General features: G+C 49.2%; 1 protein-coding gene and 1 pseudogene across 1 annotated transcript; both read right to left on the bottom strand.

The window, feature by feature from the left end:
* Window positions 1–4,397: 4,397 nt before the first annotated feature.
* On the bottom strand, window positions 4,398–5,269 carry LOC103107113 (small ribosomal subunit protein uS15-like; annotated as a pseudogene).
* Window positions 5,270–9,800: 4,531 nt separating this feature from the next.
* RPS13 (ribosomal protein S13) lies at window positions 9,801–12,451 on the bottom strand. Its single transcript, XM_007515845.3, has 6 exons — window positions 12,342–12,451; window positions 12,144–12,192; window positions 11,950–12,028; window positions 10,957–11,126; window positions 10,330–10,430; window positions 9,801–9,869 (listed from the first exon to the last, which is right to left on the bottom strand). Exons 1-6 carry the CDS (start codon window positions 12,362–12,364, stop codon window positions 9,836–9,838), a joined length of 456 nt encoding a protein of 151 aa, XP_007515907.1. The 5' UTR covers window positions 12,365–12,451; the 3' UTR covers window positions 9,801–9,835.
* Window positions 12,452–15,885: the final 3,434 nt, after the last annotated feature.

Raw genomic sequence — 15,885 nt, 5'->3', positions numbered from 1 at the left:
AAGGGGAGGAGGAAAAAAGAGACACACCGGCAGCCCTGCTTCACCACTCATGAGGCTTCCCCCTGCAGGTGGGGCCCAGGGGCTCGAACCCAGTACCTTGCGCACTGTAATGTGAGCACTCAGCCAGGTGCGCCACCATCTGTCCCTCTGACTGGTCAGTTGTCATCGCGCGCACCCACATTACCACATCACCAGCCAGCCTCGATGAAGATTCCAGGCTCACAGGGGTATCCACATATGGCACCTACAGATCTGCGTCAGACACGGGCAGCACTGCAGCACCGCACAGCTCAGGGCTGACGCCGCACACGCTGCAGCAGCTGCTCTGGCAACTGCGGACGCCAGCAGCTGGCTCTCTTGCAGGGTGCTAGAGACTCACCTCATCCCGTGTCCCTGAGGGCCCCCAAGCCACACTCAGGATGCAGGCTATGTGCCCCTGGGATTGACTTTCAGTATATACAGAGCACGTTACATTTCACAATAAAGAGAGCTTGGGAACACTTCATAGCATTTTAAAAAAGGTCCCCAAACACCTCTTCTCATAAAAACACCCGGTTTAGAAATAGGTTTCCACGCAAAGCACAAGGACCGGCATAAGGATACTGGTTCGAACCCCGGCTCCCCACCTGCAGGGGAGTCGCTTCACAGGCGGTGAAGCAGGTCTGCAGGTGTCTATCTTTCTCTCTCCCTCTCTGTCTTCCCCTCCTCTCTCCGTTTCTCTCTGTCCTATCCAACAACGAAGACAACAACAATAAAACAACAAGGGCAACAAAAAGGAATAAATAAATAAAATAAAAAAAAAAAAGAAATAGGTTTCCAACACAAAGGAATTGGCACATCATTCAAGTCACTTCAAACTGACTCCGCTATAGTGTGTCTTGCATGTTTTCCACTTAACCACAGCCTACTGAAGTCAGAGGAGCCAAGACGTATATTCTTAGTCCTTACTTCATCACGTATTAACTCTGGGCCTAGCCACAAACGTCTATGAAATCAGAGTCCCACAGGGAATTCTGTCGGAGCACTCTGGAAAGGCTTTCCGCTAAGGGCTGTTTTGTAAAACTGCGGTGGAGGAAGGACCAGCACAAGCTATGCAACTTAGCCAAGATTCTACTATGTGGGGGGCTTTCCCTTTCTTTGTAAAGATGTACTTATGAGAGAGAGGGAGAGGGAGGAGGAGGGAGAGGGAGAGAACCAGAGCTTTGCTCTGGCACATGCACTACTGGGGACTGAACCCTTGACCTCATGCTTGAGGACCCAAAGCTTTATGTACTGTGTGCTTTCAAGATTATGTGTTAGGCAGTTTCTTCTTTTTTCTTTCTTTTCCTCTCTTTTTAAAAAAAATTATTTTAATGAGAGAGAAAGACACAGTAAAGACCAGAGCACTGCTCAGCTCTGGCTGATGGTGGTGCTGGGGATTGAACCTGGGACCTCAGAGCCTCAAGTATGAAAGTCTTTTGCAGAACCATTATGCTGTCTGTCTCCCTAGCCCGGTTAGGTATTTTCTATCCATTCATGCGCCTAAGAATACTGTAGAGGTTGTGGTCTTGAACCCCACTCTTCTTTTTTTAAATATTTGTGTATATATGAAAGAAATAGAGAGAACGAGACCATCACTCTGACACAGGCGATTCCAGGGCTCAAACTTGAGGCTTCATTCTGGAAAGTCCAGTGTTTTATCCACTGCACCACCTGCCTGGTTGCTTGACTCGACTCCTTCCCTTTGATGATAGGGAAACAGACCAGAGGGGCGACCTGGCTTTTCTGTTTCCTGGCCAACTCTCAATCACACTCAGGAGCAGCAGAGCACCCATCTGCTCTCAGTGGGGTTTAGAAGGGGCCCCAGATGCTCTGGGGCAGACTAGAGCCGGAGTAAGAAGGGACCAGCGATGCATAAAATTTTAAAGCTGAAAAAGTCCTTCCTTAGAGATAACTGTCGGTCTTGTGTTTCTCCCTTTACATATAGGAGGACTGGAGTGTTCACTCACAGACCCAAGGAGACCTTGTGATCAAGGCAGGACTTGAATTCTGAGCACTTCAAACTTCAGATACTCAGAGAAAGGGCAGGACTTGCACTATCTTCTTCAGAGGAAAGGTCAGCAGGAGATAGGAAATAGTATCCAGTGTCACTGATTACAAGAGGTGTGTCAATTAAGATTACTGTGCAATACAGCCTCACACCCGTAAGAATTTTCAGCTGAAGTTAAAAAAAAAAGATCATTAACACCAAATGCTGGCAAGGATGTGGGTATCTGGAATTCTCAAAAGTCCAAACTACTGTAGCACCTTTGGAGAACTTTTCTGTGACTTCTTACAAAGCTGAACAGAACTGAAGAGAAAGCTCACCAGGTAGGGCACCCTCCTTGCCCTGAGTGCCGCCCAGGCCCGAGCCGCTCCAGTGCTGTGGCATCTCTTCTCATCTGTTTTACTTTCTCTGTCTGACTGAAAAGTCTGACCTGGGAGAAGCGAAATAGTGTGTGCATAGGGACACCAGCTCAACAGTGAAATGCGCACACACAAACGCAGTGCCTCATTCTCCAGCAGGTATTTATCCAAGAGAAATAAAACATGACCAGAGCTGAGGAGACAGCATGACTCTGCAAGACTTTCATCTCTGAGGCTCTGAAGCCCCAGGTTCAATCCTCAGCACCACCACAGGCTAAAGCTGAGCAGTGTTCTGGTCTCTCCTCTCTCCACCTCTCTCTCTCTCTCCTCTAATTAAATAAAAATTTAAATAAATAAAAACACAACCACAGAGGATTGTATGAAAATATTCTTAATAGCTAAAAATTAGAAGCAACTCAACTATCATCAAGAAAATAACTAAAATATGTTAATATAAGAAATACTGTGGTCTGGGAGGTGGTGCAGGGATGAAGCTTTGGATGCCTTTTTCAACTAAAACACCAACTTGTAGCAGAAAAATGAGGGGAGGTTGGATAGCATAATGGTTATGCAAAGAAATCCTCACTCCTGAGTCTGCAAAGTCCCAGGTTCAGTCCCCTGCACCACCATAAGTCAGAGCTGAGCAGGCCCAACAAATGATAGCTGCTAAGTCAAATTCCTTCCCATTTCTGTCTGGGTGTCTTCTCCCGAGACATGCCTCCCCTCTGCCGTCTGCCAGCAGTCGCCCTGTCTGACCAGCAGTATTAAATGCTGGCTGCTGTGCTCTGCACAGTCATGTCAGGATAGCTGTCCACATACAGCACCTCGGCCTGCCTCCCCCAGCCCAGCCTACTTCTAGTCTCCCATCCTCACCACTGATAACTTCTAGTTTCTTTTTTTTTCCTCTAGTTATTGCTAGGGCTTGATGCCTGCACTACGAATCCACTGCTCCTGGTGGCCATTTTTTCCATTTTATTGGATAGGGCAGAGAGAAAGAGAGAGAAAGGAAGGAGAGAGAAAGAGAGACACCTGCAGACCTGCTTCACCAACTGTGAAGCGACCCCTCTGCAGGTGGGGACCTGGGGTTGGAACCCGGATTTTGCGTCAGTCTTTGTGCTACATACTATGTGTGCTTAACCCAGTGCACCACCGCCGGCCCTACAACTTTTGAATTTTCAGCTTCTGCCTCACAGGCATTAGATAGCACACAGGTGGCGCACACAGACCCCCAGCACCTCACCTAAATGCTCAGTGGCACCAGTTTGCAGCAGAGGCTCACAGGAGCGCCAGCGGCTCCCTGCTGCCCTCTGGTGGTGCTCGTGGACTGGTGTCCTGTGCCCTTGTCCAGGACCTGCCTTCTCTCCCCTCCTGGCATGCTTTTTTGTTTTTTATTGACTATATTTACATATTAGAGACGGCCAGAAATCAGGAAGGAAGGGGGTGATATAGAGACATCTGCAGCCCTGCTTCACCACTTGTAAAGTTTTCGCCCTGCAAGTTGGGATGGGGGGTTCAAACCTGGGGCCTTGCATATTGTAACATGTGCGCTCAACCAGGTACACCACCACCCGGCCCCAATTTTAATAATCGACATACAGAGAGAAAGGGAGAGGGGGAGACCAGAGCCCTGCTCACTTATGCCTGATGGGCCCTTAGAGCCCCAAGCATGAAAGTTGTTTTTTTTGCAGAGCCATTATGCTGTCTCCCCAGCCCGCAAAATAGCCTATTTTATTTTTTTATTATCTTAATGTATTTATTGGATAGAAATAGCCAGAAGTTGAGAGGAAGGGGGAGATACAGAGGGAAAGAGACAGGCACCTGCAGTCCTGCTTCACCACTCACAAAGCTTTCCCCCTGCAGGTGGGGACGGGAGGCTTGAACCTGGATCCTTTCCTTTCTCATTATAATGTGTGCACTCAACCAGGTGTGCCACCATCCAGCTTCTAAAATACCGTAAAAATAAAAAGGACTTATTTTGGGGCCAGGTGGTGGCATACCTGGTTGAGTGCACACATTATAGTATCCTCGCCACTGCTTCACCTCGTGGGTCATGAAGTGAAATGCCTTTAATAGAATTATTTTATTCTTTCTTTTAACCGTATTAAATGGTGTGCAAGAGAAATTCATACTGTTGCAGAAACATCAGAATACAAAGATATGCAAATAAGAAAGGTTTAAAGTTTTCCCATAATCTGCTCAATTCTGGCTTATGGTGGTGCTGGGGATTAGACCTGGAACACAGGAGCCTCAGGCATGAAAGTCTTTTTGCATAACCACTATGCTACCACCCCAGCCCTGCAGTGTTATTATTATTACATTATTAAAGATCTGATTTTATTTTATCTTTTGCCTCCATGGTTATCACTGGGGCTTGGTGCCTGCACCATGAACCCACTGCTCCTGGCAGCTGTTTTTTTTTTTCTAGTTACAGACCTTTGTTTGGGTCCACCCACATTTAAGCAACCAAGGCGGAGGCTGTGGATGATTCATATTTCCAGCTGGGGGAGGACTCGCTTGGTCTTGTAATAGCGAGCCAACCAATGAACACGGCTCTCGATCAGAATCAGATGAAATTTGGCATCCTTATCCTTTCTGTTCCTCTCCAGATGCTTCTTGACGTCAACAGCTTTCTTAATTAGATGGTAGAGGTCCTCAGGCAGGTCAGGCGCATGTCCCTTGGACTTCAGGTTTCTCAGCATCTTACTGCCCGTCACAGCGCACTTGAGCGACACCATGGGAGTCCCGCAGGATCACTCCGACTGGGAGGGCAGGAGACCTTTCTTGGCCAGTTTGTAGATCATCAGAAGTCAGCTTCAGCCAGGTGGGGACGGTGGGGCGGCGCCGACTGGGACAGGCCCTTCCCGGGAGCGCGCATGCGACCCATGACCGCCGCAGACAGGCAGCAGAAAAGAGGAAGAGCGGGAGATCGTCCGCAGCTGTCTTCTTTTCCATTGTTGTTGGACAGAACTGAGAGAAACTGAGCAAGGTGGGGAAGGCAAGGAAGAGGGAGAGAGAAAGGCACCTGCAGACCTGCTTCACTACTGGTGAAGCGACCCCCTTGCAGGTGGGAAACGAGGGGCTCAAACCACCGGGATCCTTGCGCTACCACCCAGCCCCCTTTATTTTATTATTATCTTTATTTATTATTGGATAGAGACAAATTGAGAGGGGGACAGAGAGACATCTGCAGCCCTACTTCACCACTCATGAAGCTTTCCTTCCATCCTGGTAGAGGCCAGGGGCTTGAACCTGGGTCTTTGCCCACGGTAATGTGTGCATTTAACCAGGTGCACCAGTGCTGGCCCTTCCCTTGCTCCACCAGGGTTGTCACTGGGGCTCAGTGCCTATGTGAGGACTCCACTATTCCTTGCCAACTACTCCTTTCTCTTTTTTCTATTTGATAGAGACAGATAAGACTGCAGCACTGTCCCACTGGCTGACAGTATGTGCATTCTGTCAGTGGCACTGCCTAGCACCAGACCCTGTGCTTTTTTCCCCCTTTTGTTGCCCTTGTAGTCTTATTGTTGTTGTTATTGATGTTGTCATTGTTGGATAGGATAGAAATGGAGAGGAGGGGAAGACAGAGAAGGGGAAAGACAGTCACCTGCAGACTTGCTTCACCGCCTGTGAAGCAACTCCCCTAAAGGTGGGGAGCTGCGGGCTCGAGCCAGGATCCTTACAGAGGTCCTTGCACTTCGCGCCACCTGCGCTTAACCCGCTGTGCCACCGCCCGACCCCCAGATCCCATGGTTTTAATTCCAACACTTCAGTCACTGCATGACTTCCTGGGCCACTGTGGCCATGTTCAGTGCAGAGAACCCACCAACCCTAAGACGGTTGCAGGAACCCCATGCGCTGCCCAGGGTGACAGCCACTGTGTGGACAGCTAGCGTGAGGCAGAGGAGCAGAGGGGAGAGGCTGGGTGCTTCTCTTTCAGGGCATTTTCAGGTGTCCGGTGCTGTTTGTTTCATCCTCCCCTGCTGACCTTATGTCTTGAGCCCAGACCCAAACCAGGGTGTTTAACTGCCTGCCTGTTTATCTGAACACATATCATAATGTACATAATACATAATGTAGATGCTGATACTATAATGGAATAATAAACTAAAAATTAAAAAAGCTCTTTTTAAAAAAGTATTTATGTATGAGAGGGAGGAGAGAGAAGAAAGGGGAAGAGAGGGGAGGGGAGAGGGAGATGAGAACCAGAGCATCACTGGCATATGAGGTGCTGGGGATCCAAGTTAAGAACTCAGGCTTCAGGGATCAATGCTTAATCCAGTGCACCACCTCCAGGCTGCAAGTGTTAGTAATTATTTTAATTTTTATTTATTTATTCCCTTTTGTTGCCCTTGTTTATTGTTGTAGTTAGTATTGTTGTTGTCGTTGTTGGATAGGACAGAGAGAAATTGAGAGAGGAGGAGAGAAAGATAGACATCTGCAGACCTGCTTTACCGCCTGTGAAGCGACTCCCCTGTAGGTGGGGAGCCGGGGTTCGAACCGGGATCCTTATGCCGGTCCTTGTGCTTTGCGCCACCTGCGCTTAACCCGCTGCGCTACAGCCTGACTCCCCGTGTTAGTATTATTTTAGTCATTGCTTTATTTATTTTTGGATAAATGTATGAGGCTCTAGTTTTGATCCCTGGCAAACCCACCTTCCACCAGACCAGTAAAAGGTCTAAAGTCTTGTGGGTCTGGGACTGGATGGTGGTGCACCTGGTTGAGCACACACGTTATAGTGCACAAGGACCTGGGTTTGAGCCCCTCGTCCCCACCTGCAGAAGGAAAGCCTTGCAAGTGGTGAAGCAGGACTGCAGGTGTCTCTCTCTGCCTATCTCCCCTGCCCTCTTGATTTCTGACTCTCTATCCAATAAACAAAAAATTAAAAAAAAAATTTTTTTTTAAGTCTTGTGGGTCTGAATCTGCCTCCCGACTCCCAACACTCTCCACCCTCCTGCAGTCACAAGGCCTCATTCCCCCACTTCAGATAACAGCCTTGATTTGATGAGGGAGAGATAAACTAGTGACTCCGCAAGACTCAGGCTTTGAGACTTGAGTTCTCGGCCTCAGTCAGTCCCCAGCACTACCATAAAAGCCAGAACTGAGCAGTGCTCTGGTCTCTGCAGCTCCCTCACTGAAGTAAACAAATTAAAATCACTCCATAGGGAAGCGCAGAACCTGTCCCTGCTGATAAGCTCCCTCAAGACCCGGAACTGCCCCTGCCCCTGCGGCTACAATGACCCACAGTCAACGACTGCCACCTCTCCAGATTCAAAGGAGGTCTCGAAACTTTACATCAGGCTCAACCTGACGCTGTTGACTGGCTACCGAAGAAGGGCAAACGCTAGAAGCTTCCTCAAGCAGCACAGGTGCACCCTTAGCTGTTCATTACAGCAGGCGCCGTTAGCTGTGTCAGTCTGGTTAACCCCGCCTCCAAAACCCAGTAGAGCCTGGCTTTTGCTCACGGTGTATTAAAAACCCCACCTGATGGGAGGGTGGGGACATACAACTTTGGTGGAAGAAGCAGTGTGGAGCTACAGACTGTAACAGACTGTAACCCACTCTTAATCACAAACTAAAAAATGGAGAAAAAGGAAAGCATCTATTCATTCCAGTGCAGAAAAATATTTATTTTCCTTTTTGTTGCCCTTGTTTTTTATTGTAGTTATTATTATTGGTGTGGTTGTTGTTGGATAGGATAGAGAGAAATGGAGGAGGGGAAGACAGAGAGGGGGAGAGAAAGACAGACACCTGCAGACCTGCTTCACCGCCTGTGATGTGACTCCCCTGCAGGTGGGCTCAAACCGGGATCCTTATGCCAATCCTTGCACTTCCGCGCTATGTGCACTTAACCTACTGCGCTACCACCCGATTCCCTGATACAACTTTTTAATAAAGACATTTATAAATACAAATACTTGACATATAATGCAGCAAATAGTCGATGGTTGGATGGATGTATGGTGAGAGAAGTCAGAGTGAGGGCTGCTCAGAAGGTATTATAGACGGAAGAGCTGGGCAGGCTTAGCGCGGCCCAGAGTCCCCCTCCAGAGGACTTGGAGCTGCACCTGATTTGCCCACTTTTGGGGAGGCACAAGCTCAACAAAGATTTTCTTCTCCCCCAGAGAACTGCTCAACTCTGGCTTATGAAAGTGCTGGAGATTGAATCTGGGATCTCGAAGCTTCTTTGCATAGCCATTATCCTATCTCCCCAGCCCAGAAAAAGAACATTTTATGTATTTAATTAAAATTTTATTTTTATTTTCCCTTCTGTTGCCCTTTTTTTTAAAATTGTTGTTGTAGTTATTATTGCTGTTGTTACTGATGTTGTCGTTGTTGGCTAGGACAGAGAGAGATGGAGAGAGGAGGGGAAGACAGAGGGGGAGAGAAAGACAGACACCTGGCGCACCAGGCTGGGCACATATTATAGAGTGTGCAAGGACCCAGGTTCGAGCCCTGGTCCCCACCTGCAGGGGGAAGTTTTGCGAGTGGTGAAGCAGGGTACAGGTGTCTCTCCCTATCTCCCCCTCTCCCTCTCCATTTCTGCTGCGCCTGTCCAATAAACTAAGATAATGAAAAGGGTTGGTTTGGTAGATGGAAACTCAGGGGAAGTTATTCTGGAAATTTAATGAACTGGGTGCTAAGTGGTTAAGTGCTGCTCACCACTTACACCTGTAGGTGGGGAGTGGAAGCGAAGTCCCAGGTCCCTGCGCATTCTAACACGTGCACTCAACCGGTGTGCCACCGCCTGGCCCCCAAACCAGACCTGAAGGCTCAATCTTGAGTTCTTGTAGTGTGGGTACTCAATCTGGGGTGCCACTGACTGGCCCACTGCTTTGCATCTTTTGGCATTAAGAATGTCTAGCCTGCAGCCACACTTCACAGGAATTCTACTTGATAACTGGGTAAAATGCTGACCATGCCTGCTTCCTAGCCTGGAAGCCCAAGAGGGACAGAAGCGAGTCGCCCTGCATGCCCACCAGGAGCACACAGGGCCGCCAGCCGAAAAGCAAGGCCAATGATTCACTTGTCAACCCCAGGGGCCCATCAGCACCCAGCACTAATTATACTATTCTCAGAAAAAATTCTGCCCACTAGAGATTTCGACTCCAACTTTTATAACCCTTATTAAATTTACTCAAATGGCTTGTATGAAGCTTTTCTTAGTGCACAAGAACGCAGGTTCAAGACCCTGGTCCTCACCTGCAGGGGGAAGCTTCACAAATGGTGAGGCAGGGCTGTAGTGCCTCTATCTCTCTACTTACCTCCCCCCAAGATTTCTCCCGGTTTCCCCATCCTCGGGGGACACAGCCCAACCCCAGGCCGTGACTGCTCAGCCAGCTGTGGGGGATGTCGTGGCAGGCGCCCAAACACTTGCCGATGTGTAAGAAACAGCATTTAAGGAAAAGACAAAACCCTTCTAGTTAAAGGCTTTTATTGTTTGGGTGCACAGTTAAGCAACCAAGGCGGAGGCTGTGGATGATTCACTGAAAAGGAGAGAAAGGGGGAGAACTGGGTTAATGCAGGCCCGCCAGTCCCACTCAGCCACTGTCTCCAAACTAAAATAAACCCAAAATCTGAACTGGTTCGCGGCACCATGTGTAAGGCTGCTCACTCAGACACCCAAGGAAGAACGACCAACATCAGCCAACTTTCTGGTGGAAACTGCGAATGTTGGAAATCGATCATCACAGTGAGCAGTGTCAGCTCCTGGGGCCGAGGCGCCAACCCAAACGTTACCCACAATCTAATTTACAACAGAGGACCTCAACAGAACAGCCACGTATGCTTACTTTTATCTGCTGCCGGGTTCCTGCTACAGTGGCAGAGTTCAAAGAGAAACTGACCCAAACTGCTTGTAAGGTCAAAAAATGCCATCAAGAATTTTACGTTACTGCCTTCACCACCCAACTTGTCCTTTGTGTTGGTATAAAGACGAATACTTACTATTTCCAGTTGGGAGGGAGGACTCGTTTGGTCTTGTAATAGCGAGCTAACCGGTGAATACGGCTCTCAATCAGAATCAGACGAAATTTGGCATCCTTATCCTAACAAACAGAAGTTGATGGAATTAAAAACCAAATCAGCTCAAAAACTTTTAAAAAATGATCTATGGTGGTCTGAGTTCGATCCCCGACAGCACATGTGCCAGAGTGATGTCTGGTTCTTTCTCTCTCCTCCCATCTTCTCATGAATAAAATCTTAAAAAAAAAAAAAAAAGCAAGCCCTATGAACGCCTTCTAATGAAAACAGCACCTAACTTCCTTGAAATACACGGCTTCTGGGAAACATAACAAAACTGATGTGCAGAATCATACAGATGTGACACTGAATGGGGTGGGTGTCTCTAAATATCCAAGTTTATCCACTGATAAAAATAAACATTTTTACTATGGATAAGACGGACATTTAGAGGGCAAGGACAGACAGGCGGGGAACATTTTCAACCAACCGTGCTTCATCTGAGGAAGCCCACGGCCACCCAGCCCCAAGAAATTGGGATACTCACTGGTCTGCCCTAAGCCACCTGCACAATTCAGGTCAGATGCTTTGCACGCTCAGCCCTGATCTCACCTTTCTGTTCCTCTCCAGATGCTTCCTGACGGCAACAGCTTTCTTAATTAGATGGTAGAGGTCCTCAGGCAGGTCAGGTGCAAGTCCCTTGGACTTCAGGATTCTCAGGATCTTATTGCCCGTCACAAAGCGCACTTGGGCGACACCATGGGAGTCCCGCAGGATCACACCTGAAAGGGACCAGAGTCGGGCAGACGCAGCGAGGAGCCCACCCCGGCACCCACACTAAGGGCGGCATCGCCTGGAGAACAGACCAGAGGCCACAGGGAGCAGGTTTTTGCTGTGCCCATCAGCACGGCGATCGCCACCTAACGTCTACTTAAAAACATCCCCTGCTTATGAAAAACTGGGAAATGTTATGCACGTACCAACTATCATATTTGCTGTAGGATGGGAGACATTAATTCCCCAATAAAGAAAAAAAAAAAACCCTGCATTCTTTCTCTACCATTTTCTTTTAAACTTTATTTTCCCTTTTATCACCCGTTCTTTTAATTATTGTAGTTACTGTTGTTGTTATCGATGTCGTCATTGTTGGATAGGACAGAGAGAAATAGAGAGAGATGGGGGAGAGACAGACAGACAGACACCTGCAGACCTGCTTCACCGCCTGTGAAGCGACTCCCCTGCAGGTGGGGAGCCGGGGGCTCGAACCGGGATCCTGATGCCGGTCCTTGCTGGCCCGCCCGACCCCCATGCTGGAATATTTGTTTGAGCGCTGGGTACTCGGCCTCACACGGCCAGGCAGGCTAAACCCTCGGCGGGCGCAGCCATCTGCACAGCCACAGTGGCGGCGGGGAGACCCGGGGTCCCGCCACGCCGCACGGTCGTTATGCAGAGACTCTCCTCCACCATAACCCGAGCCGAGCGGCGCTCCGGCTTAAAATAAAAATAAATGAAAACGGCCCCTTCCGTTTGAGAACTGCAAAATCTAACCCATGCAGACGGGTCTCGCTCGTCAGCACGGCAGCCAGGAAGGCCGGACAGACATACCGATCTGGGAGGGCGTGAGACCCTTCTTGGCCAGTTTGTAGATCTGCTCCTTGACGTCGTCAGAAGTCAGCTTCAGCCACTGCGGACGGGGCAGAAAACCCTCTTAGCTCCGACACGCGGCGATGGCGCCCCGCACCCCCGCGAGCACGTGGCGTGGCCCGGGGCCGCCCTCCCCCCGCGGGCTCGGTACTCACGGTGGGGACGCTGCGGCGGTAGGGCAGCGCCGACTGGGACAGGCCCTTCCTGGGGGAAGAAACAGGCCCGAGTCAGGGGGAGGCCGCCGCCACGGCAGCCCGGGACACTTGTCCTTCCCGCTGCTCACTCCCTCGTCCGCCCGCCCGCCCCTCATTCTTCTTCTCCGCCCCGTAACCCCCTCGCCAGCCCCAACTCACCCGGGAGCGTGCATGCGACCCATGATGGCGGCGGACAGGCAGCGGAAAAGAGAAAGAGCGTGAGCTCGCCGCAGGAAGCCACCAAGCAGGCAGGAAGTGAGCTCATACGTCCCGGCATCCTCCTGCTGGGCGGGGCTACGTCGCGCGCAGGACCCGGCGTCGGCGTGCCTACATATCCCGAAATGCACTTCACCGTCCTCGGCGGCCGCTAGGAACAGGACTACATATCCCGAAATGCATTGCAGCATCGTAAGCGCCCACTTAGGAAGAGGACTACATGTCCCAAAATGCACTTCAACGTCCTCAGCGTCCACTAGGAGCAGGACTACATATCCCATCTGCCTCCGACCGGAACAGGAAGTTGATTGGGCTAGCGTAGATTCTGCTCGCTTTGGGTCGGTGCTGTTCTAAGAGATGGTGAAGTCTCTCATCACAGTCAGGTTGTAGTTGTAATGATCGTTAAACCCAAAGGCTTAATGGTGTGCTTCCTACCCAAGGAAAATGCCCTTATTCTCGTCTGCAGCACATTGTGGCTACCTGGTGCTCGGCCATGTGCAAATGTTCACGCAGCACTTCGGGCGTTAGATGTCCCTGCCCTGAATAGTTTGGCAGGTTGATCGTGATCGGGGCAACGCCGGGGAAGTGGCAGCTCCCGCCCAGCAAGCACCACTGTCTTAGCATCGCGCAGGTCCCGACATGTTTGACCGGCCAGCACTATCCACTCCCCAGACCACTGTTGACTCTGGGCTCTGATTGTGCTGAGACTGAAGCTGAGATTCTGGAGCCCCAGGCCTAACCATTAGGCTCCCTCTCATCACTTTTTGCAGAGCTGAGAACCGGCCCGGGGAACTGCGCGCCCAGGGGAGAGAGAGAGACAGTTGGTGGCAGGGAAGTTTGGGGACAAGATGGCACAGGCAGAATTTGGAGGGAGGTGGGAGTGTGGAGGATAAAGGGGGGAAGTGAGGCTTTTGAACTGTCTGGCAAAAAGAACAGAAAACACACCATTGCTCCGGGGGAGCCAATAAAATGTGCGCACAAGTAGGATGAAGCGGCGAGGGGCCGGGAGGTGGCGCACCTAGTTGCGTGCAGACGTTAGGGTGCACGAGGACCTGGGTTCAAGTCCCGCCACCCCAAGCCTACAGTGCTGCTGCAGGTCTCTGTCTCTCTCCGTATTCTCCCCCCTCTTGTCTCAACTTCTATCCCCCCTCCCGGAAAAAAAAAAAAAAAAAAGGATGTCTTAAAAAATATAAACTGGGGCAGAGGGTAGATAGCATAATGGTTATGCAAAGAGACTCTCATGCCTAAGGCTCCAAAGTCCCAGGTTCCGGCCCCCGCACCACTGTAAGCCAGAGCTGAACAGTGCTCTGGTAAAATAAATTAATTAAATAAATAAATAATACATATAAAGCGGCGAGACTTTGAAGGTAACAGAACAATTGAAAGGAACGTCTCAATTCTTCCAGCCTATCATTATCTGACAGTAACTTGTCCAAAACACCAGGGATTTCTTTCCGGTTGAGTAACCTGTTTCTCCCCAGCTAAGATGTACTGTCTCATTTCATGGTTGGTTGTACCTTTTGACTCCGTCACTCTGCCTACATGTCTTTAGCTCAGATATGGAATAGCTTATCTCGAATTGACATGGCTCCAGTTTTTCACCTCCACCCTGCAGACTTAAGACCTCTTAATTTTACTTAAAAACAAAACAGAACTATCCATTTACTCAAACCACAAACCTTGGAGTCTCATTTTTTCCTCTTTATTTCAACTAGCTATCGAAGCTCTACAATATATCACGACTACCACCCCCCCCCCTTTTTTTTTTCCTATCAGATCACTGGTAAACTTTGGTTTATGGTGGTGCTTAGGATTGGATTTGAAACCTTTGGTTCTTCAGGCATAAAAGACATGTTTCATCACCACTACACAACCTCACCCCAGCTCGTTATTTTTACCACCACCCTTATTCACTTGGGGATTTTTTTAAATTTATTTTTTTATTGTTTTTGTAGTTATTGTTGTTGATGTCGTCATTGTTAGGACCCAGAGAAATGGAGAGAGGAGGGGAAGACAGAGGGGGAGAGAGATAGAAACCTGCAGACCTGCTTCACCGCCTGTGAAATGACTCCCCTAAAGGTGGGGACCCGGCGGCTTGAACCGGGATTCTTACACTGGTCCTTGTGCTTTGCGCCACGTGCACTTAACCCGGTGTACTACTGCCCAACTCCCTTTTTTTTTTTTTTTTTTAAGTAGAACTGCTCAACTCTGGTTTATGGCGGTGCTGGGGTTGAACCTGTGACCTTTGGTGCCTCAGGTATTGGAAATCGTCTCTCAGCCATAATGCAATCTTCTCAGTCCCTGGGCAACTCTTGTATGTCAGCTGTATGCTTTTACTTATGTCTCCAGACCAAACAAATATAACTCAATCCTCATCTTGCAGTTAGGCAAATCAATGCATTGGGTTGTCAGAAAGGTCACGACACACTTTTACATAGAAAAGCAGAAAAATCTGTATGACTTCCGACAGCCCAAGAAGCTGGCTTTTAGTTATCACTCTTTCGTGGTCTTTGGGCCTTGTTGCCTGTCCTTAGGGTTGAAAGAAACTACAGAGGGAGTCGGGCGGCAGCGCAGTAGGTTAAGCGCACATGGCCCGAAAAGCAAGGACCATCGTTAAGAATCCGGGTTCGAGCCCCCGGCTCCCCACCTGCAGGGAAGTTGCATCACAGGCGGTGAAGCAGGTCTGCAGGTGTCTGTTTCTCTGCCCGTCTTCCCCTCCTCTCTCCATTTCTCTCTGTCCTATCTAAGAACAACGACATCAGTAACAATAACTACAACGAAAAAAAAAGCAAGGGCAACAAAAAGGGAAAATAGATAAAGAAAGAAACCACAGGATACATCTCAAAGTGGAACCGCAGGCAAGAGCCTCTGACCTGTGTGTGGGCTGGAAGTTCCAAGTTTGACCCGTAGCACTGCACATGCCAGAGTGATGCTCTGGTTCTCTCTAGTAATTTTTTTTTAATTTTTATATTTCTTTTCCCTTTTGTTGCCCTTATTATTGTTGTAGTTACTATTGTTGTTGTTGATGTCACTGTTGTTGTCTAGGTAGGACAGAGAGAAATGGAGAGGGGAGGGGAGGACAGAGAGAAATGGAGAAGGGAGGGGAAGACAGAGAGGGGGAGAGAAAGATAGACACCTGCAGATCTGCTTCACCGCCTGTGAAGCGACTCCTCTGCAGGTGGGGAGCCGGGGGCTCGAACCGGGATCTTTCCGCCAGTCCTTACATTTTGCAGCACGTGTGCTTAACCCACTAAGCTAACGCCCAACTCCCCCTCTAGTAATTTTTAATAACAGTAATAAACACAGAATCACAGTGGTATCCCAGAATGGAGGTACAGTATTAGAAGACCTCCATTTCTCTAATCTGTGTGTCAGAAACATGCTTATTACAATTCTATATATTTAAGGTGGGGGGACAGCATAATGGTTATGCAAACATACTATCCCAGGCCCCAGGTTCAATCCCCCTGTACCATCATAAGCCAGA

This window comes from Erinaceus europaeus, chromosome 17, assembly GCF_950295315.1.
Source record: "Erinaceus europaeus chromosome 17, mEriEur2.1, whole genome shotgun sequence".
NCBI lineage: Eukaryota > Metazoa > Chordata > Mammalia > Eulipotyphla > Erinaceidae > Erinaceus > Erinaceus europaeus.
The sequence above is the reverse complement of the archived record's forward strand: the minus strand, read 5'-3'. Positions and strand labels throughout refer to the sequence as shown.

What these genes read in the sequence shown, in the direction of transcription:
- RPS13 (XM_007515845.3), bottom strand. Translation starts at nt 12,364, where the DNA reads ATGGGTCGCATGCACGCTCCCGG. An exon ending in ATCTGGAGAGGAACAGAAAG is followed by an intron (nt 10,431 to 10,956) that starts GTGAGATCAGGG and finishes TCTGTTTGTTAG; the next exon opens with GATAAGGATGCCAAATTTCG. An exon ending in CTCCCTCCCAACTGGAAATA is followed by an intron (nt 9,870 to 10,329) that starts GTAAGTATTCGT and finishes TCTCCTTTTCAG; the next exon opens with TGAATCATCCACAGCCTCCG.